At 40.5% G+C, this 27,964-nt stretch overlaps 1 protein-coding gene across 9 annotated transcripts in view; it reads right to left on the bottom strand.

Annotated features, from left to right (window-relative positions):
• The window catches only part of LOC117365440, a 362,671-nt gene that overhangs the window by 108,375 nt on the left and 226,332 nt on the right, over positions 1–27,964 (bottom strand). For all 9 annotated transcript variants that reach the window (XM_033955907.1, XM_033955906.1, XM_033955904.1 and 6 more), the window contains one exon: positions 1,610–1,839. In XM_033955907.1, coding sequence (XP_033811798.1) covers positions 1,610–1,839 — 230 coding nt within the window. The remainder of the gene's footprint in view (positions 1–1,609; positions 1,840–27,964) is intronic.

Raw genomic sequence — 27,964 nt, forward strand, 5'->3', positions numbered from 1 at the left:
CTTCTCGGCTCCGCGGAAAAGTAAGAACTGAGGAGACACGCCCGGTGCATCGGGCAGGAAGGCACTCGCGCATGCGCGGTGTGGGCGACTCGAAACTTCTAAAGTTTCTACAAGCAAGAATGCTTGTGAGACGTCCGCATCGGGGCTCCGTCGGATGACGTCACCCACTAGTGAGAATACCTGCCTGCTTGTCCTGGGATAAGTTAAGCTACCTTGTGGCTTGAACACTTCCCCCCTCAGTAGGGTACGGCTTCTTGGGCCAGCTGCCAGCATCAGAGGAGGTAAGTGCAGCACTTCCCTCTCCCTCCTCTGACACTGAAGCTGCATCCTGCTGGGACCAGGCAATAGCATCAGTGGAAGGAACTGGCTGAGGGCGGGCATGGGCCAGGGCCCTGCCTGACACCCTGAACCCCTCCGATTCCCTCCCTCACTCTCTCCTTGCCTGCCACCTCTGATTCTCACCCATACATCACAGCGGGTCATCAGATCCCCTAAACCATTTTACCTTCCCACTCCCTTTACATCCCTTTATCCCCTCTCTCCCTTCCCTCCACATCACCCACAGCCCCATGAATCTCTGCAGGCTTTCTCCACATCCCAAATAATTCCTTCAGTTACTTTATAATTGTATCACTCACCCCACTATGATGCCCTCAGTTACCTTCTGCTCTCCAGACAGCTCATTGAACCATTTCCACCCCTGCATTTCCCCAGTCACTTTATCTCTTCAACCATCACCACGATGACCCCCTTACTGACACTATCACCGATTCCTCATGGTTTGGGGCTTGGAGGAAAACAGCTATAGCGGTAAGGGAAACCTTATTTCCCTGACTGTTGGTAGCTGGGGAAATCCCTGTGTGGATGGTAGGGGAAGCCTGGGCTTCTCCACTGCCTATAGCCGACAAGTGGTGTATGCACGAAGGGGACCCTGACTGCTGGCACCCGAAGCTGACGAGGATTCCCCCTCGCAGCAGCCGGAGCATTTCGTGCACTCGCCAGACGCATCCACCAATCGTCGGGCACACAATGAACACTTTAACGTGCTCAATGTGAACTGCTAAGGAGACAAAACAAAACTGCCGGTTAGCAATAAAAACCAAAGCTAATTTAAAGCTTCCTTTCAGAGTGGCTTTTTAAACAAAAGTAAAACTTTAATGGACAAAGGAGCAGACACCACCCACTCTGGCAAGGGGGAGGTGGGTAAAATGGTGGGAGGGACGCAGCCGTCCGAGTGTGGCACCCCCGAGATTGGACGGACCCCTAAAAGGGACAACAAAAGACCACTAATCAAATCCGATAGGCCCTAACTAACAAAGGGAAAGGCTGCACAGGCTTCTCACCTCCACCTGCTGGAGACTGAGAACAGACTGATTGTACTTGGGACTGCACAGCCCACTTGTACTACAGCCAAAAGTCAATGTCTCAGTCTACATCTGCTGGTAAACTCATCCGTTTCTGTGCTGGTCTGGAGGGACAATAAAGAAGAAAGACAGTGTGGGTGACGAATCTCTGATGAGACCAGGCTGATCAAAGTAACAAAAACGGAGAGATTCTGGAAAACCGAAAAGAGGTGAGGTGAGAGATGTATCTACTGATGTTGACTGACCTGTGTCTTAGCTGCGACAAACTTGCTGTCCTGGTGCCCTCCAACAGGTTCTGGAGGCGCTGGGCCACAGCATTGACCTCTCGTACCAGAGAGCGTTCTGTCCTCTCGGCCTGAGCTTGTGCCTCCCTCTCTCGGAAAGATGCTTCGCTGTTTTCTGTCCGCAGCCCATGAAGTTCCTCTTCCAGCTGCTGCACTCGCTGTTTCAGCCGCTCGGCCTTCTGGCCTTGCTCCTAAACCCAAAGCCCACAGAGAGAAGGTGAAGATTACAAAAGTTTCATTTAGAGCAACAGAAGTTTTAGTTTGCCCCAGAGCTGAAGAATGTAAGAATAGCCATACTGGGTCAGACTGACAGTGGCTGGCAGAAACCCAAGTCCCATTATTGATCCCAGGGATAAGTCATGGTTTTCCATGTGTCTACCTTAATAACCATTTTTGGACTTTGGCTCCAGGCATTTGTTCAACCTTTTTTTTTTTTTTCTTACTTTAGTTTTATTTTGTTTTACCTGTTATTTTTCACACCAGAACTTAACTGCATGTTTAAAAGAGAATATTTTCTCCTATTTGCTTTAAACGTGCTTCCATGAAAGTTCATGGAGTGTCCCCTAGTCAGAGCAGGTTTTAGACATGCTGGGGCCCAGGGCAGACATGCAGGTGCCCACGAACCCTCCCCCTGATATCCCCACTACCACACATAAACTTTAAATGACTTCTAGACAGACCTTACCAAAGGATCACAAATAGAAATTGAACTGGGAATTCCAACAAATTAAACTCAGCAAGTATTACAACATTGGAGAAATAAAAACAGATATGCACTTCATTTTGTATTGAACACACAAGGATCCCAGGCCCAGGTCCACTAAAAATTAGCCACATCCTTTGCTGTGACCAGTGAGAATCCCAAAACCCTGCCAGTTGAAGAACACCTCCTCCAGTCTGGCAGCCAGTAATCTCCAAGCTCTGCAGCTAGCAGCAATGTCCCTGAGCTGCCACCAGATTGCAGAGCTTGAAGAATTCTGACTGGACTGGAGGAAGAAGTCTTCAGCTGGCAGGGCTTTGGGAAGCTCACCAACTTAGGTATTTATATTTTGCATTTGAGTAGGAGGCATTGGGCATGGTGGGAAGAAAATTTAGTGCCCGCTATTTTATTGGACTAATGCATTTCTCAATTAGCTTTCAGAGGTCAAAAGTTTTGACGGAGATTTCAGCAGTTGGAACCCAAGCACAGTACTGGGTAGAGCTTTGGATTCTTGCCCGGAAATAGCTAAGAAGAAAAAATTAAAAATAATTTAAATTGAATCAGGTTGGGCAGACTGGATCTCGAGCCTAGATCAATCAGGCCTTAGGCTTATCAGATCCGCCCATCCCCCTAAGCCTAAGGCCTGATTGGCCAAGGTTCTAGGTGCCTGGGCCAATCAGGCCTAGGCTGAGCAGGGATGGGCCAGGAAGGGGCGGGCCCACCTCATTTCAACGAGGCAGGCCTGCCGTCTGGACGGCACCAAGACCCGTCCAGCCGGCCAACAATTAAGAGGTTAGTTTGGGGGAGAGATTAGGGGGTCATCGGGGAGTGTTAGTGTGGTGGAGGGGGCGTTAGCGCAGGGGGGGGCCCGGGAGAGATGTCTTCCAGCAGGAGGGGTTGGGCACCTTCCTGCTAGCGATTGGAGGTGTTGGGTGGGCGGAGTTCCGGCAGGAGGGGTTGGGCACCCTCCTGCCGGCAATTGTGGTTGTTGGATGGGCGGCGTTCTGGCAGAAGGGGCTGGGCACCCTCCTGCCGGCAATCAGGGGTGTTGGGAGGACAGCGTTCCGGCAGGAGGGATTGGGCACCCTCCAGCCAGCGGTCAGAGTGGGGGGGGACAGGTGGCTGTTATACTTATTGCAGCAGGGAGGGGTAAATTTCCCAATTTTTATAGGTATCATCAAGCCTATATTATGCGCCAAGGTATGTATTGGGTCCTTCCAGAGCCCATTGAAAATATCCCGGATTGGATATGGTTGGAATGGCGACTCATGATTCCTCTGCGACTTTGCCATGTTTGCCTAGATTATATAAAGAAACAGAATATTAGTTGATACTTGGAAAACTTTAAGATATGTAAATAATCTAACACCTATTCCAATACATAAATCAACAAATCAAACTATTTGGCTAAACTCCAAGATTCAAATTGGCGGTTTTAAAATCATCTGGAAGCATTGGATGATGGCAGGAATACGTATGCTGGAAGATGTGAAAATGGTTGAAAATGTGATGAAGGGTGGGTGGGTGTTTTTTTTTGTTTTTTAGACTATTAGATTTTATGTTTTAGATATTATAGTGCTATATTGGAATTACTTGTATGATATATTTTTGTGCACTTGTTGTTTGATTTGAAAATGAATAAAGATTAAAAAAAAAAAAAGAACATAACATAAGAACATAAGAATTGCCACTGCTGAGTCAGACCAGTGGTCCATCACGCCCAGCAGTCCACTCACGCGGCGGCCCTCTGGTCTAAGACCAGTGCCCTAACTGAGACTAGCCCTACCAGCACACGTTCTTGTTCAGCAGAAACTTGTCTAAACATCTTAATCCATTCATTTATAATAGCGAAAATTGATTACTGTAATGCCCTATTCTTAAACATCACACAAAAAGAAATAAGAAGGATACAAATAATTCAAAATACAGCAATAAAATTAATTTATAATTCTAAAAAATTTGACCATGTGTCTCCACTACTGATAGATGCACACTGGTTACCAGTAAATCATAGGATCTTCTTTAAACTAATGCTCCTAATTTTCAAAACTCTTAACATCCAATGAGCCGCAATTCATCTCCAAATCTCTAATCCCATACAAAACACAGCGATCTCTTCGCTCTACCGATCAATGTTTATTAGCTGTTCCATCTCTAAAAATTATAGGTACTAGAAGAGCAGATATATTTACTGTTGCTGGTCCACAAAGGTGGAATAAACTCCCTCAATTTATTAGAATAGAACAAAATATTACAACATTTAAAAAACTTTTAAAAACATATTTATTTAAAGATGCTTTCGACTTCTAACAGTTCATTTAAATTTCTTACGTTTTAGTATTAATGCTTAAGAAGTGTGCTCGTGCTACCTTGTGCTACCTCTTTTACCCTACCTTTTGTTCTTTCCCTTTATTCTTCCGAAACCCGAAATTGTAACTTTTACCTTTCCCTTACCCCTCAAGTAAGTTTTAATTGTTTTTATGTTATGTTAATATAACTATTATGTTAAGTTTCCAATCTCTTTTTATTATATTATGTACATCGCTTAGAAATTGTAATAGGCGATCCATCAAAAGATTGAATAAACTTGAAACTTTGTCTTGAATCCATGGAGGGTGTTTTCTCCTATAACAGCCCTGCCGTAGTGTTATATGCAATTGAAGCAAGCCATTCAAAAATGAAGCCGCGCAGTGGTATAAATTATTATCTGGCTATGTAAATAAGAAACCCGAAACTGGACTTAGAGATATTTGGAGCATTGAGATTAAGCATCAAATTAATGCATCTCAGTGGCCACGTATTTGGTCCTGGAGTTTGAAGTGTACAATGTCTGCTTCTATGAGGCAAATATGGTTTTTCCTGTTGCATAGAGCACTCTGGACCCCTGTTCGTTTACAAAAATTGAATTACTCTAAGTCTAATAGATGTTGGCATGGTAACCTTGATGCTGGAACTTTAGATCCAGTTGTTTTATTGTCCATTCATTAAAATTTTTTAGATCTCTATTTGGGATCAAATAAATCATTTAATGGAAAATTATGTAGCATTATCATACGACACAATTTTATTTGGCATGCTGATGAGAGCTAAGCCGCTAATAATAATAAGCTTTTGATGATATTGACAGGAGTTGCCATTCAACAAATAACGTATAACTGGAAAGATTGTACAAGGTTGAATTATTGTTTCTGGTGGAATTCAGTATGTCGTGTTTAAAATGGAAAGAGTGTTGGCAGTTCAAAAAGGTTACTATAATAAATTTAAGGATGTGTGAGGGCCATTTTTAAATTATTCTAATGAATAATTTACACTTTTCCCAACTTTAATTCTTACATGTGGATCGGGGGGGGGGGGGGTTGGATTTCTATTAATAATATATATGAATGATAAGATACTATATTCATGTGGTTTATTTTTTGTTGTATATGGAAGTGGGAAGGGGTGGGGGTTATATCTTTTTGTTGTATGATATGGTAGATTTTCAAGTGATATTGTATTCTAATTGTTTGATATTTACTGTACACTTATTGTGAATTATAAAAGGAATAAAGAATTAAAAAAAAAAAAAAGAAAAGAAGCAAGCCATTCAGGCAGGGTTCCCCTGAATGGAAAAATCTCAATAATATAGCTTGGAATTCTTATGCTTTCAGGTAGATTTCATGGGACACCAGGCCGCACAGTGGTATAAATATTATTATTTTTTTTAATTCTTTATTCATTTTTGCATATTACAACAAGTGTATTAGATAAAATCATACAAACTTATAAATACACACTTGATTAAATTTCATGTAACACGTTAAATACATTTCATTACATATTTATATGCTATAATATCTTGAATATTATGTAATACACCTAATAACTAAACAATTATTATTAAAGTAGAAAACCCTCCCATCCCCTCCCTTCCCGTTACAGAATCCCATCCTAATACAGCAAAACTATTGATATATTCATATACATTATGAGATGAATAAAATAATATCCACCCACTTCCCCTCCTATCACATATCTTACTTTGGGAAAATGTTATCATTCATTACAAAAGTCTGTTAATGGCCCCCAGATCTTCTGAAATTTACCAAAATATCCTTTTTATGTTGCTATTGTACGTTCCATTTTATATATATGGCATACAGAATTCCACCAAAAGTTATAATTTAATCTGTCATAATTTTTCCAATTGTATGTTATTTGTTGAATTGCTACTCCAGTCAATATAAATAAAAGTTTGTTATTATTTGACGAAATTTGACTCTTTTCTCTCATTGCCGTGCCGAATAAAATAGTATCATATGTCAAGGCTACCGGATTCTCTAACATCCTATTGATTTGAGGCCAAATTGATTTCCAAAATAATAATATGAATGGACAATAGAATAAAAGATGATCTAATGTCCCAGCTTCAAGATGACAGTGCCAACATCTATTAGACTTAGAGCTATCTAATTTTTGTAAACGAACAGGGGTCCAAAAAGCTCTATGCAAAAGAAAAAAACATGTTTGTCTCATAGATGCTGACACTGTACATCTTAACCTTCAAGACCAAAGTCGTGGCCATTGAGATGCATTAATTTGATGCTTAATCTCAATGTTCCAAATGTCTCTAAGACCGTTTTTTGTTTTTTTTATTTACAAATCCAGATATTAATTTATACCACTGTGGGGGCGTGGCTTCGGCACGAATGAGGATGGCTGTGTAACTGATTTGCTCCGTGCTGTCAGGCTAACTTTTAAAATAATAAAGTGTAAATTTTATTTGAAAGTTGCGTCCGGAAGTATATTTGTTTAAAATATGGCTTTGGGTAAGCAAAACAAGTCTTCGTCGGCGGGAGCAGGCACAGGCAGCGTTAAAAGAACAAAAATGGATTCAACTACCCCCCTGTTAGTGCCGCTGCCGTCAGATGAAGTTGACAATAAAGATTTAATGAGGGAAATTAAGAACATCAGAGATATTGTATTGGAGAATTCAAAAGATATAAAAGAGGTTAAAGGGGAACATAGAAACATAGAATAAGATGGCAGAAAAGGGCCTTTGGCCCAACAAGTCTGCCCACTCAAATAACCCCCCCCCTAAGTTCTTCTGTGAAGTGACCCCACATGTTGATCCCATTTGTTTTTAAAGTCAGTCACGTTACTGGCTTCAACTACTTGAAGTGGAAGATCTTTCTAACGGTCAACCACCCTTTCGATGAAGAAGTACTTCCTAGTGTCACTATGAAATCTCCCGCCTCTGATTTTTAGCGGATGCCCTCTTGTCGCCGTAGGGCCTGTAAGGAAAAGGATGTCTTCTGCCACCTCAATACGACCAGTAACGTATTTGAACGTCTCTATCATGTCACTCCTCTCTCTGCGTTCCTTGAGAAAGTAAAGCTGTAACTTACCTAGACGTTCTTCATATGGGATATCCTCAAGTCCTGAGACCATCTTGGTGGCCAATCGTTGAACTGATTCAATTCTCAGCACATCCTTCCGATAATGTGGCCTCCAAAATTGCAGATGTGGTCTCACCACCGATAATGTGGTTTCCAGTATTCTAGATGTGGTCTCACAATGGACCTGTACAGCGGACTTTCGGCTAACAAAACTCCGGATGCAACCCATGAACCGCTCCATTTAAAAAATATAACAGAGGGATTCCCACCAGAATGTGTAATTTAATCTATCAAATTTTTTGGATGCATTTCTCAACTCTGTTCATTTTTGTTGCATTTACAACTGAAGGAGCCAAAACCTTGAGTTGGCTTATCCAGAAGAAAACCTTTGTATTGACATGTTTACCTTTCAGATGCTCTGTTTATAGCCAGTAATTTTGAAACCATTAAGCCTTTGGTTTGATGCTATGAATCACTCCAGCACAGACACTAATATGTTGTTGAAGATAACTCCAGCAACACCTAAAGAGTTAAAACCATTCAGACAAATTCCAAATGCACAGAAGTGGCGAGTTTGACAAGAAGGCTGGATAAAGTAGATTTAAAACTGGAGTGTGTGGAAAAACGGTTGGAAAACACGGAAGTGAAGTTAGTACAGCACAAGAAAGATTACAGGGATTTTGAACTATTAAAGCAAGAAATTGAGGATCTATCAAACCGTGAGAGGAGGAATAATTTGAGGGTGATCGGGTTACCGGAAGGAATAGAAAAAAATGATCCAATCGGTTTTTTAACTAATTTTTTGCTAAAGATCCTGCTACTTCAGAACAAGTTTCCGTTGGAGCTGGAGAGAGCACATAGGATTCCAGCGAAGAGGCTGAATTCTCAAAAAGGTCCAAGACCATTAATTTTTAAAGTGCTAAGGTATCAGCAGGTTACAGAAATTCTGAATCTAGCAAAAGAGAACATGAACCTTAAATGTCAGGATGCAAAAATATTTATTGTGCCTGATTTCGCCAAAACAACTGCATTTAAAAGAAAGCAGTTGCTTGATTTACGCCCACAATTAAGAGCGCTGGGAGTTCGTTTTGGTTTAGTATATCCAGCAACTATGCAGGTGACATATCAGCACAAAACATTGAGCTTTAATGATGCAGGGAAACTAAAAGAATTCTTGGAAAAATGTGAAACACCTATGAATACCTGAGGGTGAAAAGGAGAAATATTTATTAACTGGTTTTTTTTTCTTTATTAGATTAATGTATTTTATATATTTCTCTTAAAAAAAATGAAACTATCATATTTTTTGAATATGCTATGTTCTGTGGTAAAGTTGCAGTTTGATTCTATGGCTAACATTCTAGTTAGCCTCGTGGTCATTTTTAAATATATGAAGATTCTGCTTCAGTTTGTTCTGCTTCAGCTTGTTTTATAATTTTTGTTTTTCCTGCTCAAAACTCAAGGTTAAGAAACCTGAAATTGTCAGATTGCCTAGGTGTATAGGAAAAGATGGATGCATTTCCTTTTGGAAAGGAGGAAATGTCTGAACATTGATTCAATTTGTAATAGGATTGTCTATGGATTTTTAATATATAGATGAATATCAACAGCATATGTTCTATTTAAGATTTACAGTGCACTAAAGTTGGAATGGATTTTTTTTTATAAAGAACTGTTAATATCCTAATGCAGTGTCACTGTCAAAAGAGGAATGGTTCCTGTAATATGGGGAGATATATTCTACTGTGACATGTTGAATTATAATCAAAAGATACGGCCTGCTTTTTGACAAATGCCAGATGTTTCTCCCTGTGTTTGGAATCATTTATCAGCTAGTTGATTCTATAACAAAAGGAATAAATTAATATACAAATCTGCTGCAGGATGAATTTTGGAATGAAGATTCTACAGAATTAGACTATCCACATAATTGGGTGTGGTAAGAAGTAGCGGACGTCTTGGAATGCTGCATCTGGAAAGTTTATTGAAACTGATATTTTACATGACATTATATAAGAACATAAGAAGTTGCCCCCGCTGAATCAGACCAGAGGTCCATCTTGCTCAGCGGTCCGCTCCCGCGGCGGCCCATGAGGCCTAGTGCCTGAACAGTGGTCCCTGATTAATTTTGTAACTTATCTCTAATCCTATCCCTATAATCTACCTCTACTCTTATCTGTACCCCTCAATCCCTTTGTCTTCCAAGTACCTATCCAAAGCTTCTTTGAACCCCTGTAGCGTGCTCCTGTTTTGAGTAGAGAATGGCACAGGGGAAAAAAATCTGTCCCCTTCACTGCCCCCACTGCATCCACCCTTCCCTCACCACTTCACTGCCCTTCAGCGGTCCAAGAATCTCCCTCCCTCACCTTCGTGGCACTTAAGTAAAAAACACCCACTGAAGTCGGCGAAGCCCGCCTGCCTACAGTCATGTGTGTGGGCAGAAGCCTCTCCGACACATCCGGAAGTTGCATCAGAGGAGAAGCTTCCGTCCACACACATGACTGCAAGCAAGCTTCGCCGGCCTCAATAAGTTTCTCCACCAAAGCGCCACAAAGGTAAGGGGGAGGGAGGTGACCATGGTGCCTTCCCTCCCTTAACTCCTTAACTGCGGGGACAAGGTCATTCACCGCTCCACAGGACGGTGGATGGCCTTGTCCTAGTGCCTGCAATAAGCACTTCCCCCCACCCCCAACGATCGTTTCGGTGGGTTACCTGCAGGTAACTGCCACCGTGTCATTCTCTAATTTTGAATTCAACTCACTGCAGCTCTATGCTACTCTGGGCAAATCACTTAAAACACTTCATTGCCCCAGGTATAGTTATACCTGTCTAAAATATATAAACAGCTTTGATTTTTAATTAAACAAACAGAAGCAGTATATCAAATGTCATCCCCTCTCCCCCTTCTGCTGGAACCAGAACTACTAGTTTCCATTAGATTCTGAATAGGATACTGGACTCAGTGGACTTTAACTCTGGCACAGTAGGGCAACATGTACAGCTTAATTCTACAGAAATAACTTGTTATAGAGTTAATTGGATAGCTCAGTAAGAGCTAACTACTGAAGCATTGCAATATCACCCCACTTAATTTTTCTAGGAAGTGTTTCAATCAGATCATACTATAGTACTATGATTACTAAGCTGGCCTAAATGCCATTTGTGAATCAATAGTGATAGATTTACTTATTACCATGGAGGGGCATAATCAAAAAAAGCGTCTAAGTCCCCTTTTGGCCTAAGTCCCTAAACGTTCAACCCAGAAGCAGGGAAAGTGTCCCTCTGCCTAAACGCCCAATCTCCACTACGTCTAAAAGTACCCCCACAGCACGTCTACACTTTTTAGCCATAATGAAAGAAAAAAACGCCTAAGCCCCAAACGTCCAACAGAAGAGCTTTTAGGCGAAGGAGGAGCCAGTCTTTCGCCTAAAAGCTGGATTCTGTAACCGGTGTCTGTCAAAAACAACACCGGTTACAGAATCCCCCCCCCACAACGATCCAGGCAGGAGGGTGCCCAAGCCCTCCTGCCATGTCAAACCACACCCCCCCTGACAACATTGTGGCAAGAGGGAGCCCAAGCCCTCTTGCCCTGCTGAAGCCGCGACCCCCCAACTCGATCGGGGCAAGAGGGAGCCCAAGCCCTCTTGTCCCGCGGCAGCCACGACCCCCCCTGACTCGATCGGGCCAGGAGGGAGCCCAACCCCTCCTGGCCCAGGCGAACCCCCTACCCCCCGACTCAATCAGGCCAGGAGGGAGTCCAAGCCCTCCTGGCCCAGGCAACCCCCTACCCCCAACCCGGGCCATGTGCCTAAGGCCCCACCCATTCTGATTGGCCCAGGCGCCTTAGGCCCCACCAGTAGGCGGGGCTTTGGTACGGCTGGGCCAATCCAGCCCCATTCTTCTGTGGGCTGCCGGACGGACGGACGGGTTTGGCACCCGTCTGTCCGGCCAACAAAAATAAGGTAAGGGGAAGGGGGGTGGGGGTGAGGGGGGTCGTGGGGTTGGCCAGGGGGGTCGCGGGTCAGCTGGGGGGGCCGATCGGGGGTTCTGGGGGGGCGGATGTTGGGAGGAGGGGGTTCATCGAGGGCAGGAGGGTCTGGAATCCCTCCTGCCCTTAATGTAGTGGGGGGTGGGGGTAGGGGGTAGCCTGGGCCAGGAGGCCTTGGGCTCCCTCCTGGCCCGATCGAGTCGGGGGGTAGGGGGGGTCGCCTGGGCCAGGAGGGGTTGGGCTCCTTCCTGGCCCAATCGAGTCGGGGGGGTCGCGGCTTCAGCAGGGCAAGAGGGCTTGGGCTCCCTCTTGCCCCGATGTTGTTTGGGGGGGGGGAGTGATCCATCGCGGCAGGAAAGATGCCTTTTCTCCCCTACCGCGATGCCATCACTCCTCTACCCGAACTGCCGCGGGTCGCGGCAGTTCGGGTAGAGGAGTGATGGCATCGCGGTAGGGGAGATGAGGCATATCTCCTGCCGCAATGGTTAGGTTGCCGGGCTGCTGAACTGATGGCGCCAGCGGCCCTCAGCTCAGCGGCCCCTTTTTCGGCACTTAGACCTGGTTTTCTTTCGTCTAAGTCAAACAGGTCTAAGTGCCGACTAAACTGTTTTGGTTATAGGTGTTGTACGCCTAGGTGTAGGTCGGCCCACCTTTCGCCCACCGCCCGCCCTTTACCCTCCTCTAAACACACCTCTTTTCTCTCTGTGCGTTTAGAGGCAGGGGAAAGGCCTAAGCTGTTTTTAGATACGTCTAAAAACCAGCTTTGGTTATGGGTACTTGGACAATCAGGCTTTTTAGACGTTTTTTATTTTTTATTATTACCCCCTTAGAGTATTAATTTAATTAAAGGTTCATGTATGTATATTATATTTTTGCTTTAGGGTTATGTTTTAATAAATGGATAAGAGGAAAAAAGGGGATGGGGACCTGATTGTCTATTTAAGAGTAATTGAGAAAATGGGGGGGAAAAAAAAATAACCAAAAACAAATGTTTTATGGCTAGATATATATAACTATACTGATAATATAAGTGCATGAATCAATAGGGGGAATATGGAAAGAATTTTATAATTTTCTTCTTTTCTATGACTTTCTTTCTGTTATTGAAAGACTTATTTATTTTAATAGGATTGCTTGGATGTTAGCCTACAGGTTTTTTTTCTTTTGCTTAGCCTGTATGTTCATTTTGAAGCTTGCATTTAGGATGTGGGAGGATAGGGGGGATAGAGGGAGGGTAGGGAGGGAGTGGGGAGAGAGAGGGGGGATATTTTAGAGGATGGGAATAAGGAAAGGGAATATAGAATGATTTTGGAGTGGATATTATTGAATATTATAATTTATCTTCATAATTACATTACATTAGGGATTTCTATTCCGCCATTACCTTGCAGTTCAAGGCAGATTACAAAAGAATTATCCAAGATGTATTACAACAAGAACTTACAAAAAATAAAAATAAAATTGGTCATTTTCAAAAAGAGTAAGAAATGGGTAAGGTTTGGGATAGTTGGCTTTAGTGAGAGGTGGAGTTTGAGACTTGCGGTATTATTTCTTTTTTCAGAGTTTTCTTGAAGAGTATGGTCTTTATTTGTTTTCTAAAAGTCTTGTAGTCGAGGGATGCTGTCAGTAGATTGGCGATTTCGTTGTCTAGTTTGGCTGCTTGAGTGGCCAGGAGGCCATCATATAGTTTTTTCCATTTGACCTCCTTAATTGGGGGGTATGAGAATGGGGTGTGAGTTTTCCTATGTCTGGTTGCGGTGTTGTAGATGAGGCGGTTATTCAGGTAGTTTAGACTGTCTCCGTATAAAGTCTTAAATAGTAGGCAGTAGAATTTAAATTGTATTCTTGCTGGGATCGGAAGCCAGTGCGATTGGAGATATGCTTCTGTAATGTGATCATGTTTCTTTAATGAGTAGATAAGTCTTAGTGCTGTGTTTTGGATAGTTTGTAGTTGTTTTGTTATGGTTGTAGGGCATGGGAGGTAGAGGATATTACAGTAGTCAAGTAGGCCTAGTATTAAGGACTGAACTATGAGCTGGAATTGAGTTTTCTCGAAGAATTTCCGAACTTGTCTTAAGTTTCTCATGACTAAGAATGACTTTTGTATTGTTTTATTGATTTGCGGTTGCATGGTGCAGCATCTGTCGATAGTATTCCTAGCAGTTTTAGGGTGGTTTGTATGGGGTAGTTGATTGCGTTGATTTCAATGTTGGTTATGGTTGGTATTTTGTTGTTTTCTAGGAGGATGAATTTCATTTTATCTGGGTTCAATTTCAGTTTGTGATCTTTCATCCAGGTTGCTATTGATTTTAGTGTTTGGTATATTGTGTTCATCATGGAGAGTTCAGGTTGATCGAAGGGTATGAGAATGGTAATGTCATCGGCATAGCTGTAGGAGGTTATGCCTTGTTTATCCAGGTGAGAGCTTAGGGAGGCTGTATAGAGATTGAAGAGAGTTGGGGATAGAGGGGATCCTTGGGGAACTCCACAGGGGTTTGACCAAGGTTCAGATTTTTGTTTGTCTGATTTTACTCTATAGGTTCTTGATTTAAGGAATCCTTCAAACCATGTGTATACTTTATCTGTGATACCTATTGTATCCAGGATTTGTAGTAGAATGTTATGGTCCACCAAGTCAAATGCAGCGGTAAGGTCTAGTTGTATGAGCATCATTTTTTTTCCTGTGCTAAGATGTTGTCTGGCTGTGTCCAAGAGAGATCCTAGTAGTGTTTCCATGCTGAAGTTGTTTCTGAAGCCGGATTGTGTGGGATGGAGTATGTTATGGTTTTCTAGGTAATTGGAGAGGAATTTGGCAACTAGTCCTTCTATTATTTTGACGTAGAGTGGAATAGAGGCAATGGGTCTGTAGTTGGCTGTTTGGTCTATCGGTCCTTTGGGGTCTTTGAGGATTGGGATGATGATGATTTCGCTGAGGTTGGTAGGGTAGTGGCCGTTTATTAGTGAGATTTGTATCCAGTTTAGAAGAAGAGCGCGGAATTACGTGCCGGATGTTTTTAGGAGATATGGTGGACAGTTGTTGAAGTCACAGAATGCATGGCTATATTTTTTGTAGTATTTGTTGAATTCAGGCCATTGTATGTTGGGGAATTGAGACCATATTCTATCTGCTGCAGTAGAATCTCTATCTATGGGGAGAATTGTGAATTCGTTAGGATAGGTAGAGGTGTCATTGAGGGTAGCTCTTGCATTGGTAATTTTATTTTGGAAGTGTTCTGCTATTAGAGTGGCTGAGGGGGGGGGTAATATTGTTAGTGGTCAGGTAGGATTTGGTGTCGGTTAGGGTTTTTAGAATTTGGAATAGTTTTTTGGTGTCTTGGGTTTCAGTGCCTATTAGGTTGGTGTAGTGTGCTTTTCTCTTAATAATAATAATATTATGTTCCTCCTCCAGTAGGTCAAAACAAAATAACTCTACTTCAAGATCTCATTTTTGATTTTTGTTCAGCTTCATCGCTTCCTCTAGTCTTAGGAGATTTTAACATCCATTTTGACAATGCTTCAGACACCAATAATCAAGATATATTAAATATGCTTCATTCGGTAAATTTATTTCCAAAAATAATAGGTCCAACTCATTCAGCAAACCATACTTTGGATATGATTTTTTCTCCCAACTCTCAATATATTAACTGCTCAATTCCATTAGTCAATCCTGTACCCTGGTCTGACCACTATTTCATTTCTACTACTATATCATTTTCTAGTTCAATAACACACAAAATGCAAACTGAACCCAAACTAATCTCATATCGTGATCTTGCTAGTTTAGAAGATGCTGACATATCACCTTTTTTTGACGTAGCTACTATTGATGACATGCCTACCTCAATAGAGGATCAACTTTCATACTGGAACTCTTCTCTCTATTTACTCTTAGACACTAAAGCACCAATAATCTTCAAATCTTTATCGGTACGAAAATTATCCAACCCATGGTATACGGCGGAACTATATCTGTTAAAGAAACAACTTCGATCATTAGAAAGAAAATGGCGTCACTCTAAGTCCCAATTAAATCTTCTAAATTTTAAAGAACAAGCAGCCATATACAAATCAAAAATTAATCAGGCAAAGAAAAAATTCTATTCAGAAAAAATTTATAAAGCAAAAAATTCCACTACCCTATTTAACATCTTAAAATCTATCACATCTCGTAATTCAAAAAACACTACAAATCAGATACCCCTCTTGAAAGCACAAGATATTGCGGATGCTTTCAACCAAAAAATCAATAATATTCAAAGTACTTTTTCCTCTAACATAAATAATAGTTCCTTAAGCAAACATTCTGGTGATCACCTTCTAACAGCTAAATGTTCAAACTTTAAACTTCCCACTCTAAAAGATATCAAAACACTTTTTTCTCAAATAAATTTAAAGAGTTCGGGGTCTGAAATTCTTCACCCATTTTACTTAAAAAAATTTTTTCATCTCTTTGGTCCTTTCATTCATACCATTATCCTAAAAAGTCTACAAACTGCTTCAGTTCCTGCCCTCTGGAAAACTGCTACTATCATCCCTTTGCTTAAAGATCACAAAACCAGTAAAAACGACCCTTTAAATTACCGCCCAATTGCAAATATCCCTTTTTTAGCCAAAATGACTGAAAAATTGATATTTAACCAGGTTTCCGATTTTATCGAATCAACCAACGTTATGCATCCTAATCAGACAGGCTTCCGCAAATACCATAATACGGAACACTCTCTAATCGGTCTAACGAATATCATTCACTATTTCCTGGACCATCATAAATCTGTCGCCTTTTTTTCCCTGGATATTTCTGCAGCATTTGATACAATTGACCATGATCTACTTCTCAGTCGGTTAGAATCGATTGGTCTCTGTGATCAAGTCCTTAACTGGTTCACATCATATCTCACTAATCAAACATCTTGTGTCAAATTTAATAAAGAATATTCTGACGCATACACAACGACCTTTGGGATTCCTCAAGGATCTATTTTATCACCCCTTTTATTTAATATTTATCTTGCACCATTATTAAATTTGTGTCAGTCTGTTGGCTTTACTGCCTTTTCATACGCAGACGACATTCAATTAACTCATCCATTCAATCCTGAAAATCAGGAAGACATTAAATCTTTAAATGTAAAACTCGAACTAGTTCAAAATTGGCTTAATAATAATAAATTAGCATTGAATATAAATAAAACAAAAGCAATGATTTTTAATTGGAAAAGAGACATCAGATTAAACTCACCTTTCATCCTTAATAACACGCCAATTGAAATTGTTCCCAAATTAAAAATCTTAGGAGTTATAATTGATGAAAAATTAGAATTTAAAGAGCATATTAACAACATAGTTAAAGTCTGTTTCTATAAATTACGCTTGATCCGATCTATATCTAAATTCCTTGAACCCAAATCTCGCAATATATTAATTCATTCACTAGTAATAGTGAAATTAGACTACTGTAATTCTTTGTTGCTCAATATTACTCAAAAAGAAAAACGACGATTGCAAATCATTCAAAACACTGCTATTAAATTAATCTATGATGCAAGGAAATTCGATCATGTAACTCCATTTTTCATTGACGCTCATTGGCTTCCTATTAATCAGCGCATACAGTTTAAGGTCTTATTACTTATATTTAAAACTTTGATATATAAGGAACCTCAGTGCATATCAAAAATGTTAATTCCCCATTGTTCTACACGTGCACTTAGATCATCTTCTCAAAATCTATTAGTTGTTCCCTCTTTAAAAATAATAGGCACTCGAAGACCAGATATGTTCTCCATAGTGGGTCCCCAATGGTGGAATTCATTGCCTCAATACATAAAAATTGAAAAAGACATTTCTTCCTTCAAAAAATCCCTGAAAACATTCCTTTTTAAAGAGGCTTTTAATATTTAAATTTTATTTTAAATTTTATTTTATTTTACGAATTCTGTTTTTAAGAATCCCCCTGCTCCTCTATTTTTTTCCCTTAAATGTTTTTCTTAATATAACAGATGTAACTTTTCCCCTCCTTTCCGTCCAATTGTTGTTTGTCTTGTCTGACTTCTAATGTTTATATATATTGTATGTTTTTTAACTTAAATTATCTTATTATTATGTACATCGCTTTGTATAAAGATATAGCGATTCATCAAATATTTAATAAACCTTGAACCTTGAAACCTTGAATAACAGTTTATATACCGCAGTACTGTTAAGTTCTATGCGGTTTACAAAAGATTAGTGAAGTACAAGTTGAGTTGACGTACAAGTTGAATTAGCTTAAGGGATGTGGGAACAATAGGGAGAAAGGGCAGGAACATCGTTAGGGAGGGGAAAGAGAGAAGTGGGTCAGCTGTCTAGGTATTTCAGGAATAGGTGAGTTTTGAGGCGTTTCCTGAATACCTCATAAGTGTTAATGGCTTAAACCATCCGATCAAAAGGAAAAAAGTATTGTTATATCTTAAGCAGCAGAATGCAGATGTTTGTTTCCTGCAAGAGACACACTTGTCAGGTGCAGAATCTATGAAGTTATCTGGAAATTGGGTGAAACAATGTTTTTATGCACCTGCGACAAGGAAAAAGGCTGGAGTAGCAATTCTGGTTAATAAAAAGTGTTCTGCAACATTTAAAATGATTAATGCAGATCATCTAGCAAGATGGATGCATGTTGAAATGAGCATGGGCAATACTACTCTGGCGTTGTTCAATGTATATGCCCCTAATTCGAATCAAATTGAATTCTTTAAATCTCTACAACAATTAGTTTTACCACTGGCTACCACTAATTTAGTGGTGGCAGGGGATTTCAATGCTGTTATGGATCCGTTATTGGATAAAAAACCTAGTAGGATTATGAAATCACTAGGGTTAGATAATTTTGTACAATCTTGTAATTTAAAAGATATATGGCGTATTCTTCATTTTAATGATCGGGAATTTTCATTTTGTTCACATGTTCATAAATCTTTCTCTAGAATTGATTATATTTTGTTACTGATCAATTGATACAGCAAGTTACACAAGCTTCCAAAGATCCAATAATATTATCAGATCATGTGTGTGGATAGACTTAAACCTGGTAGATCAGGATAAATCTAAACCTGTTTGGAGATTTGATAATGCATTGCTTGCAGATTCTAAATTTTGTGAAGATTTTCAGGTCAAAATTGATGAATATTTTTTGCTTAATAATTCGGAGGAAATTTCTGTTGAAATTTTATGGGATGCTTTTAAAGCAACCATGAGAGGACAAATTATTTCATTCTCTGTGTGTAATAGGAAACAGCTAAGAAAGCAATTTGTTGCTCTAGAAAAAGAAATTAAAGGATTAGAATTAAAATTGATTGGAAAATGGGAGCAATCTACATTTCAAGATTTATTAAAAGCAAAATGTAAATATAACGAGATTTCCTCTAGATTAGTAAGGAAAGATATTTTTTCTAAGCAAGCATTGTATTATGGTAGTTCAAATAAGGTGGGAAGATTATTGGCAAATTATTTAAAGGCAAAGAAAAGAAAGGGAAAAATATGTGTAATTAAGGATGAGTTAGGCAACTCTCATTCTCAGATTGGAAGTATATAAAAACAATTTCTGAATTATTATAAAACCCTTTATTCTTCTGAGTCTTATTTAGAAAAAGAAAAAGATGGATTGGAATTTTTAAGTTTAATTGAAGGGCCTAAAGTTCCTGATCATATAAAAAGAAGTTTAGAAGAGCCTATATCACTAAAAGAGTTACAAACTTAGAGTTGGGAGCTCCAGGTGGTGATGGATTTACAGTAGAGTTTTATAAATCATTTCAAATTACCCTTTTACCTTATTTATTAAAATTATATCAGACTCAACTAAGTAAAGGTTGTATTTCAGGCACTATGGCAGAGACTTTAACTATCGTTCTACCAAAGCCAAATAGAGATCCTACATTGGTTTCAAATTACAGGCCTATTTCTTTAATAAATGTAGATGGTAAATTATTAGCTAAAATTTTAGCCTTGCGTTTAGCTAAAGCTCTTCCTCATATAATTAGAATGGATCAAACAGGTTTTGTTGCTCACAGACACTCTTCTAATAATACTAGATTGGCATTCCATATGTTATATCTAAACTAAACTAAACTAAACCTTAAGTTTATATACCGCATCATCTCCACGGAAGTAGAGCTCGGCACGGTTTACAAGAACTTAAAAATGAGAAAGGGTAGGAAAAGATTTACATAAGTTTATAAATTGAGTGGAAAAATAAGGGAAAAGAAATTACATGTTAGAGAAGAGCCAGGTTTTTAGTTGCTTGTGGAATAAATGGAGGAAGCTCAGGTTCCGCAGCGGGATAGTAAGGTCATTCCAGAGACCTGTGATTTTGAAAAGAAGTGATTTTCCCAGTTTACCTGCGTGGAGAATATCATCTAACAAAAAAAATTGATGACCCGGCTTTTTCTGTATCCTTAGATGCTGAGAAAGCTTTTGATGGTGTAGAATGGAATTTCATGTATCAAGCTATGAAGTGGTTTGGTATTGGACCCGGATTTGTACAAATGATTCAAGCACTGTATAACTCACCTGTTGCTCGTTTATATATAAATAATACATTTTCTGATTGTTTTAAATTGCAAAGGGGAATTAGACAGGGTTGTCCCTTATCTCCTTTACTTTTTGATATAGTACTTGAACCCTTGTTATTATCTATTCGACAAGTGAAGGACATACAGGGTACTCAATGTTCTGGAGTTGAATATAAGGTATCTGCATATGCAGATGATATATTGCTTCATTTAAGAAATCCGGAAACAACCATTCCATGTTTACTTGAACTGATTGATACATTTGGGAAATTCTCAGGATATAAAATAAATTGGACTAAATCAGAAGTTCTTCCTTTGAATGTACATTGTACAAAGGGGTTATTTGATTCTTTCCCTTTTATTTGGAAGGAGGATGGAATAAAATATTTAGGTATTTGGTTAAAAATACAATTGAAGAGACAGTGAAAGTAAATGAAAAGTTTTTATTACAAAAAGTAACAGAGTTATGTGAGCAATGGAATCATTTGCATTTATCTTGGTGGGGAAGAGTTCAAACTATTAAAATGATGATTTTGCCTGTAGTTTGTTACCAAACGGGTATGATATCAGTGTTTTTTCAGGGGTCTTTTTATAAAAAATTAAATAGTATTCTGGTCAAATTTATTTGGCTGGGTAAAATTGCAAGAATTGCTCTAGTGTCTTTACAAAAGCCAATTAAGGAGGGTGGGGTAAATTTCCCCAACTTTTATAGGTATCACCAATCCTATATTATGCGCCAAGGTATGTATTGGGTCCTCCCAGAGCTTTTGGAACAGCTTCCGGACTGGTTATGGATTGAAAGATCGCTCATGTTTCCACTTAGACTTGGTCTTCTTCTTAGTATCAAAATACCTAGAATACGTAAAGATAATAGAATATTAATGGACACTTGGAAAACTATAAGATTTGTTGATAAATTTACTCCTGTTCCTATTTGAAAATCTACACATCAAACTATTTGGGTAAATTCAAATAGGCGGTTTTAAGATTGTCTGGAAAGATTGGATTAAAGCAGATGTACGTTCCTTAAATCAGTGGTTCCCAACCCTGTCCTGGAGGAACACCAGGCCAATTGGGTTTTCAGGCTAGCCCTAATGAATATGCATGAAGCAAATTTGCATGCCTATCACTTCCATCATATGCAAATCTCTCTCATGCATATTCATTAGGGCTAACCTGAAAACCCGATTGGCCTGGTGTTCCTCCAGGACAGGGTTGGGAATCATTGCCTTAAATGATGTTATTTCTAATGGTAAGCTGCTTGATTTTTCACAATTGCAACATAAATATGGTCTTGATAAAAAACAAAGTTATAAATGGTTGCAATTGAAGCAGGCTATTCAGGCAGGGTTCACTGAATGGAAATCTTTAAATAATCAATTTAGTTTAGAATTCCTATGTTTTCAGGCAGACTTTCTGGGACACCAGGCCGCACAGTGGTATAAAGTATTATCTAATTATATGAATAAAAAATCCAAAAATGGACTTAGGGATATTTGGAGCATTGAGATTAAGCATCAGATTAATGTGTCTCAATGGCCACGTATTTGGTGTTGGAGAATGAAATATACAGTGTCTGCATCTATGAGGCAAACATGGTTTTTCCTGTTGCATAGAGCATTCTGGGCCCTTGTTCGTTTACAAAAATTGGATTGCTCTAAGTCTAATAGATGTTGGCATTGTCATATTGAAATTGGAACTTTAGATCATCTATTATTTCATTGTCCATTCATTAAGGCCTTTTGGTATTCAATTTGGGACCAAGTTAATCTTATGATGGAAAATCATGTGGCACTATCTTATGATACGGTTTTATCTGGAATGAGTATGAGGGCTAAGTGTCAAATTTCTGCTGCTAATAAATAAGCTTTTGATGATCCTTACGGGAGTGGCTATCCAACAGATAACGTATAATTGGAAGAATTGTTCTAGATTAAATTATAGTTTCTGGTGGAATTCCATATGCCATTTATATAAAACTAGTCTTTAAGCCTGTTACATTAACGGGTGCTAGAATATGTGTGTGTCTGTATTTATTTCTTTTTCTCTCTCGCCTTAGTCTGTTTCTGTATTTCTTTCTTTCTTTTTCCTCGGCTGTCCACCACCACCCCTTGCCTGCTCCCCCTGTCCATTCTCCCTTCCTTTTTCTTCCCCTGTGTCCACCACCACCCCTTCACTGGTCCCCTTATCCAGCAGCAGCCCTTCTCCCTTTGTTTTAACTCCCCCCCTGTCCAACAGCACCTCTTTCCTGTTCCCCCTGTCCAGCAGGAGGCCTCTCTTCCTTTTTCTGCCCCCCTCCGTCTAGCAGCACCTCTTTTCTGCTCCCTTTTTCTGCCCCCCTGTCCAGAAGAACCTCTTTTTTGCTCCCCCTGTCCAGCAATAGGCCTCCCTTCCTTTTTTTGCCCCCCATCCATCAGCACTTTTTCCCTTGACAAGCAGTACCTCTTTTCTGTTCCCCCTGTCGAGCAGTAGTCCTCCCTTCCTTTTTCTGCCCCCCCTGTCCATCAGCACCTCTTCCCCTGTCCAGCAGCACCTCTTTTTTGCTCCCCCTGTCCAGCAGTAGGCCTCCCTTCCTTTTTTTGCTCCCCCCCGTCCATCAGCACCTTTTCCCCTGTCCAGCAGTACTTCTTTTCTGTTCCCCCTGTCCAGCAGTAGGCTTCCCTTCCTTTTTCTGCCCCCCTGTCCATCAGCACCTCTTCCCCTGTCCATCAGCACCTATTTTTTGCTCCCCTGTCCAGCAGTAGGCTTCTCTTCCTTTTTTTGTCCTCCATCAGCACCTTTTCCCATGTCCAGCAGTACCTCTTTTCTGCCCCCCCCATCCATCAGCACCTCTTCTCCTGTCCTGCAGCAACCCTTACTTCCTTTATTTTTTGTCTGCCCTCCACCGACATCTGGCTAAAGCCGCCGCGGCCTGCAGGCACCGACAGTCTCTGCAGCCTGCTCCCACTCCCTCCTCGCCGTCGGTTGTGGTGACTCTGTGCTCCGTGCTTAGCTGCGGCGGCCTACAGCTGCTGACAACCACCAAGGCCTGCAGCCGCCGACAGCCACCGTGGTCTACAGCTGCAGTGGCCGACAGCCGCCGGGGCTATTAGGCTTCCACCTCTCACTTTTGCCGGTCTGGTCTGGCCTGCTTGCCTTGCCGTATTTTTTTTTTTAGTTGAAAGACGCGGCGGTGGCTCCTCTCATGATCCCCACCTGCGTCGGAAGTCCGACGCAGGCGGGGATCGTGAGAGTAGCCACCGCTGCGTCTTTCAACTAAAAAATGCAATACGGCAGGGAGCAGGCCAGACCGTAAGCCCCACATGCACACTTCCTATGGGTCGCTACAGCTCACGGAAAACCGGCGCACGCATAGGAAGTGCGCAAGCGCGGCTTACCATTTTATTATATTAGATGGAAAGATTGCTTGCAGTACAAAATGGTTATTTTAATGTTTAAGGATGTGTGAGGGCCATTAATAAGATATTATAATGATTAATGATTACTTGTTTCTTTTCCTTATGGGATATTAATGGAAGAAAGGGGGAGGGTGGGTTAGGATACTTTAATATTAAAAATTGGATATTATTATTGCATATTTTAACATATGGGATATAAAATGAAATAGGTGGGAGGGAGGATAAAGCTCATTTTAATAATTATTGAAATATTGAAATATCAAGTGATGTGATATTTTATTGTTGAAATTTTTATACACTTGATGTTGAAAATAAAATGAATAAAGATTAAAAAAAAAAATAATAATAATAATTTATACCACTGTGCAGCCTGGTGTCCCATAAAATCCATCTGAAAGCATAAGAATTCCAGGCTATGATAATTATTTTTTCCATTCAGGGAACCCTACCTGAATGGCCTGCTTCAATTGCAAACATCTAAAATATTGCAATTTATTAAGACCAAATTTATGTTGCAATCGTGAAAACTCTAGCAGCTTACCATTAGTTATTACATCCTCCAAAGTACGGATTCCTGCCATCATCCAATGCTTCCAGATGATTTTAAAACTGCCAATTTTGATCTTGGGGTTTAGCCAAATCATTTGAGTTGTTCATTTATTTATTGGAATAAGAGTTAGACTACTTATATACCTTAAAGTTTTCCAGGTATCAACAAATATTTTATGCTCTTTATATAACCTTGGCATTTTGATACTAACAACATGACCAAAACGCAAAGGAAACATAAGTCTCCATTCTAGCCAAAACCAATCTGGTATATTATCAATGGGCTCTGGGAGGATCCAATACATACCTTGACGCAAAATATAGGCTTGATGATACCTATAAAAATTAGGAAAATTTACCCCACCCTCCACAATTGGCCTTTGCAAAACACTAAAGCAATTCTAGGAATTTTACACAGCCAAATAAATTTTGTTAGAACCCTATTTAATTTTTTATAAAAAGACCCCTGAAAGAAAACTGGTAACATCCCCATTTGGTAACAAACTACAGGTAAAATCATTGCTCACACATTTCTGTTACCTTCTGCAATAAACATTTTTCATTAATTTTCATTGTATCATCCACTGTTTTTGTAATCCAAATTCCTAAGTATTTTAAACCATCTTCCTTCCAAACGAAAGAAAATGCATCAAATAAACCTTTTGTACAATGTACATTTAGTGGAAGAACTTCTGATTTATTCCAATGTATCTTATAACCTGAAAATTTTCCAAATTTCTCAATCAACTCAAGCAAACATGGAATGGTTGTTTCTGGATTCCTCAAATAAAGCAAGATATCATCCGCATACGCTGATACTTTATACTCTCTATCTGAACACGGAATACCCTGTATCTCCTTCACCTGTTGAATAGCTAATAATAAGGGTTCCAAAACAATAGCAAATAGCAAAGGAGATAAGGGACAACCTTGTCTGATCCCCCTCTGCAAATTAAAACGTTCTGAAAACGTATTATTAATATACTAGTCTTTAAGCCCGTTACATTAACGGGTGCTAGAATAGATAAGAACATAAGAACATAAGAAATGCCTCCGCTGGGTCAGACCTGAGGTCCATCGCGCCCAGCAGTCCGCTCACGCGGCGGCCCAACAGGTCCAGGACCTGTGCAGTAAATTTCTATCTATACCCCTCTATCCCCTTTTCCAGCAGGAATTTGTCCAATCCTTTCTTAAACCCCAGTACCGTACTCTGCCCTATAACGTCCTCTGGAATTGCATTCCAAGTGTCCACCACACGTTGTGTAAAGAACTTCCTAGCATTTGTTTTGAATTTGCCCCCTTTCAACTTTTCCGAATGCCCTCTTGTTTTTTTATTTTCTGAAAGTTTGAAGAATCTGTCCCTCTCTACTCTCTCTATGCCCTTCATGATCTTGTAAGTCTCTATCATATCCCCTCTTAATCTTCTCTTTTCCAGGGAAAAGAGTCCCAGTTTATCCAATCTCTCAGCATATGAAAGGCTTTCCATCCCCTTAATCAGTCTTGTCGCTCTCCTCTGAACTCTCTCGAGTAATGCCATATCCTTCTTAAGGTATGGTGACCAATACTGGACGCAGTACTCAAGATGTGGACGCACCATTGCCCGATACAGCGGCAGGATAACTTCTTTCATTCTGGTTGTAATACCCTTCTTGATTATACCTAGCATTCTATTCGCTCTCTTAGCAGCCGCTGCACACTGTGCTGTCGGCTTCATTGTCATGTCCACCATCACCCCCAAGTCCCTTTCTTGGGTACTCTCATTCAATAACATCCCTCCCATCGCATAATTATACCTCGGGTTTTTGCTTCCCACATGCAATACTTTACACTTCTCAACATTGAATTTCATCTGCCATCTCTCTGCTCATTCCCCTAGTTTGTCCAAGTCTCTTTGCAATTCTTCGCAGTCCTCCTTTGTCCGAGCTCCACTAAATAGTTTGATGTCGTCTGCAAATTTTATTATCTCACACTTCGTCCCTGTTTCTAGATCATTTATGAATACGTTAAAAAGCAGCGGCCCGAGCACCGAGCCCTGCGGAACACCACTCGTGACCTTTCTCCAGTCTGAGTAGTGGCCCTTCACCCTTACCCTCTGTTTCCTACCTTCTAACCAATTTCCGATCCATCTATGCACGTCTCCGTCCACCCCATGGTTCTTCAGTTTCCTGAGTAGACGTTCATGAGGCACCTTGTCAAAGGCTTTCTGGAAATCTAGGTATATGATGTCTATGGGGTCTCCTCTGTCCATCTGTTTGTTAATTCCTTCGAAGAAGTGCAGTAAGTTAGTCAGGCACGACCTTCCCCTGCAGAAACCATGTTGGCTGGTTATCAGAAGTTCGTTTCTTTCAAAATGTTCATCGATGTTTTCTTTTATCAGTGCTTCCACCATTTTCCCCGGAACCGAGGTCAGACTCACCGGTCTGTAGTTTCCCGGGTCACCTCTTGATCCCTTTTTAAAGATGGGCGTAACGTTGGCTATCTTCCAATCCTCCGGAATCACACCTGTTTTCAGAGATAGGTTACAAATTTGCTGCAGTAGTTCCGCTATTTCCTCCTTTAGTTCCTTCAGAACCCTTGGATGGATTCCATCCGGACCTGGCGATTTGTCAGTTTTTAGTTTTTCTATCTGCCTGCATACATCATCAAGGCTCACTTCCATGGATGTTAACTTCTGTGCTTGATTTCCCTTGAAGATTTGTTCAGGTTCCGGTATGTTGGTTGTGTCTTCACTTGTAAATACAGACGAAAAGAACCTGTTAAGTCTTTCTGAGACCTCTTTCTCTTCCCTCACCGCTCCCTTCCGGTCTCCGTCGTCCAGTGGTCCCACCTCCTCCCTAGCTGGCTGTTTCCCTTTAATATATCTAAAGAACGGCTTGAAATTTCGTGCTTCCCTGGCTAGCCTCTCTTCATACTCTTTTTTGGCTTTTCGAACCACATGGTGACATTCTTTTTGATACTTTCTGTGCTCTTTCCAGTTTCCCTCAGATTTGTCCTTTTTCCATTTTCTGAATGAGTTTTTCTTATTGCCTATCGCTTCCTTCACTATTTTAGTTATCCACGCCGGGTCTTTTGTTCGACTCTTGTTGCACCCTTTTCTGAATCTGAGGATATACAGATTTTGCGCCTCGCTCACCGTGTCCTTGAAAAAGGACCAGGCATGTTCTACCGTCTGCCATTTTTTGGAAGTGTTCCTAAGTTTCTTCTTTACCATTCTTCTCATTGCTTCGTAGTTTCCCTTCCTGAAGTTAAAAGTTGTCGCTATGGTTCTCTTTCCTTTCAGTGTTCCTATTTCCACCTTGAACTTGATCATATTATGATCGCTGTTTCCCAATGGTCCCACTACTTCCACTTCCTTTGCAGGTCCCTTTAGCCCATTTAGGATTAGATCCAGAGTGGCATTTCCTCTCGTCGGTTCTCTAACAAGCTGCTCCAAGAAGCAATCTTGTACAGTCTCCAGAAAGTCTGTCTCCCTAGCGCATCTTGAGCTTCCAAGACTCCAGTCTATCCCAGGGTAGTTGAAGTCTCCCATAATAACTGTGTTACCGCTTTTGCATTCTCGCTTCATATCGGCTTCCATTTCTTCATCGATTTCTCCGGTTTGTCCGGGTGGACGATAGTATAGACCTATCTTTATTTCAGGCCCTTTCCTTCCTGGTATTTTAACCCATAGCGATTCTAGTTTGTTGGCCGTCTCTGCTGTGTCCATTCTTGTCGATTGTATGCTTTCTTTTATGTATATTGCTATTCCACCGCC

Source organism: Geotrypetes seraphini, chromosome 8 (assembly GCF_902459505.1).
Source record: "Geotrypetes seraphini chromosome 8, aGeoSer1.1, whole genome shotgun sequence".
NCBI classification, from domain to species: Eukaryota; Metazoa; Chordata; class Amphibia; order Gymnophiona; family Dermophiidae; genus Geotrypetes; species Geotrypetes seraphini.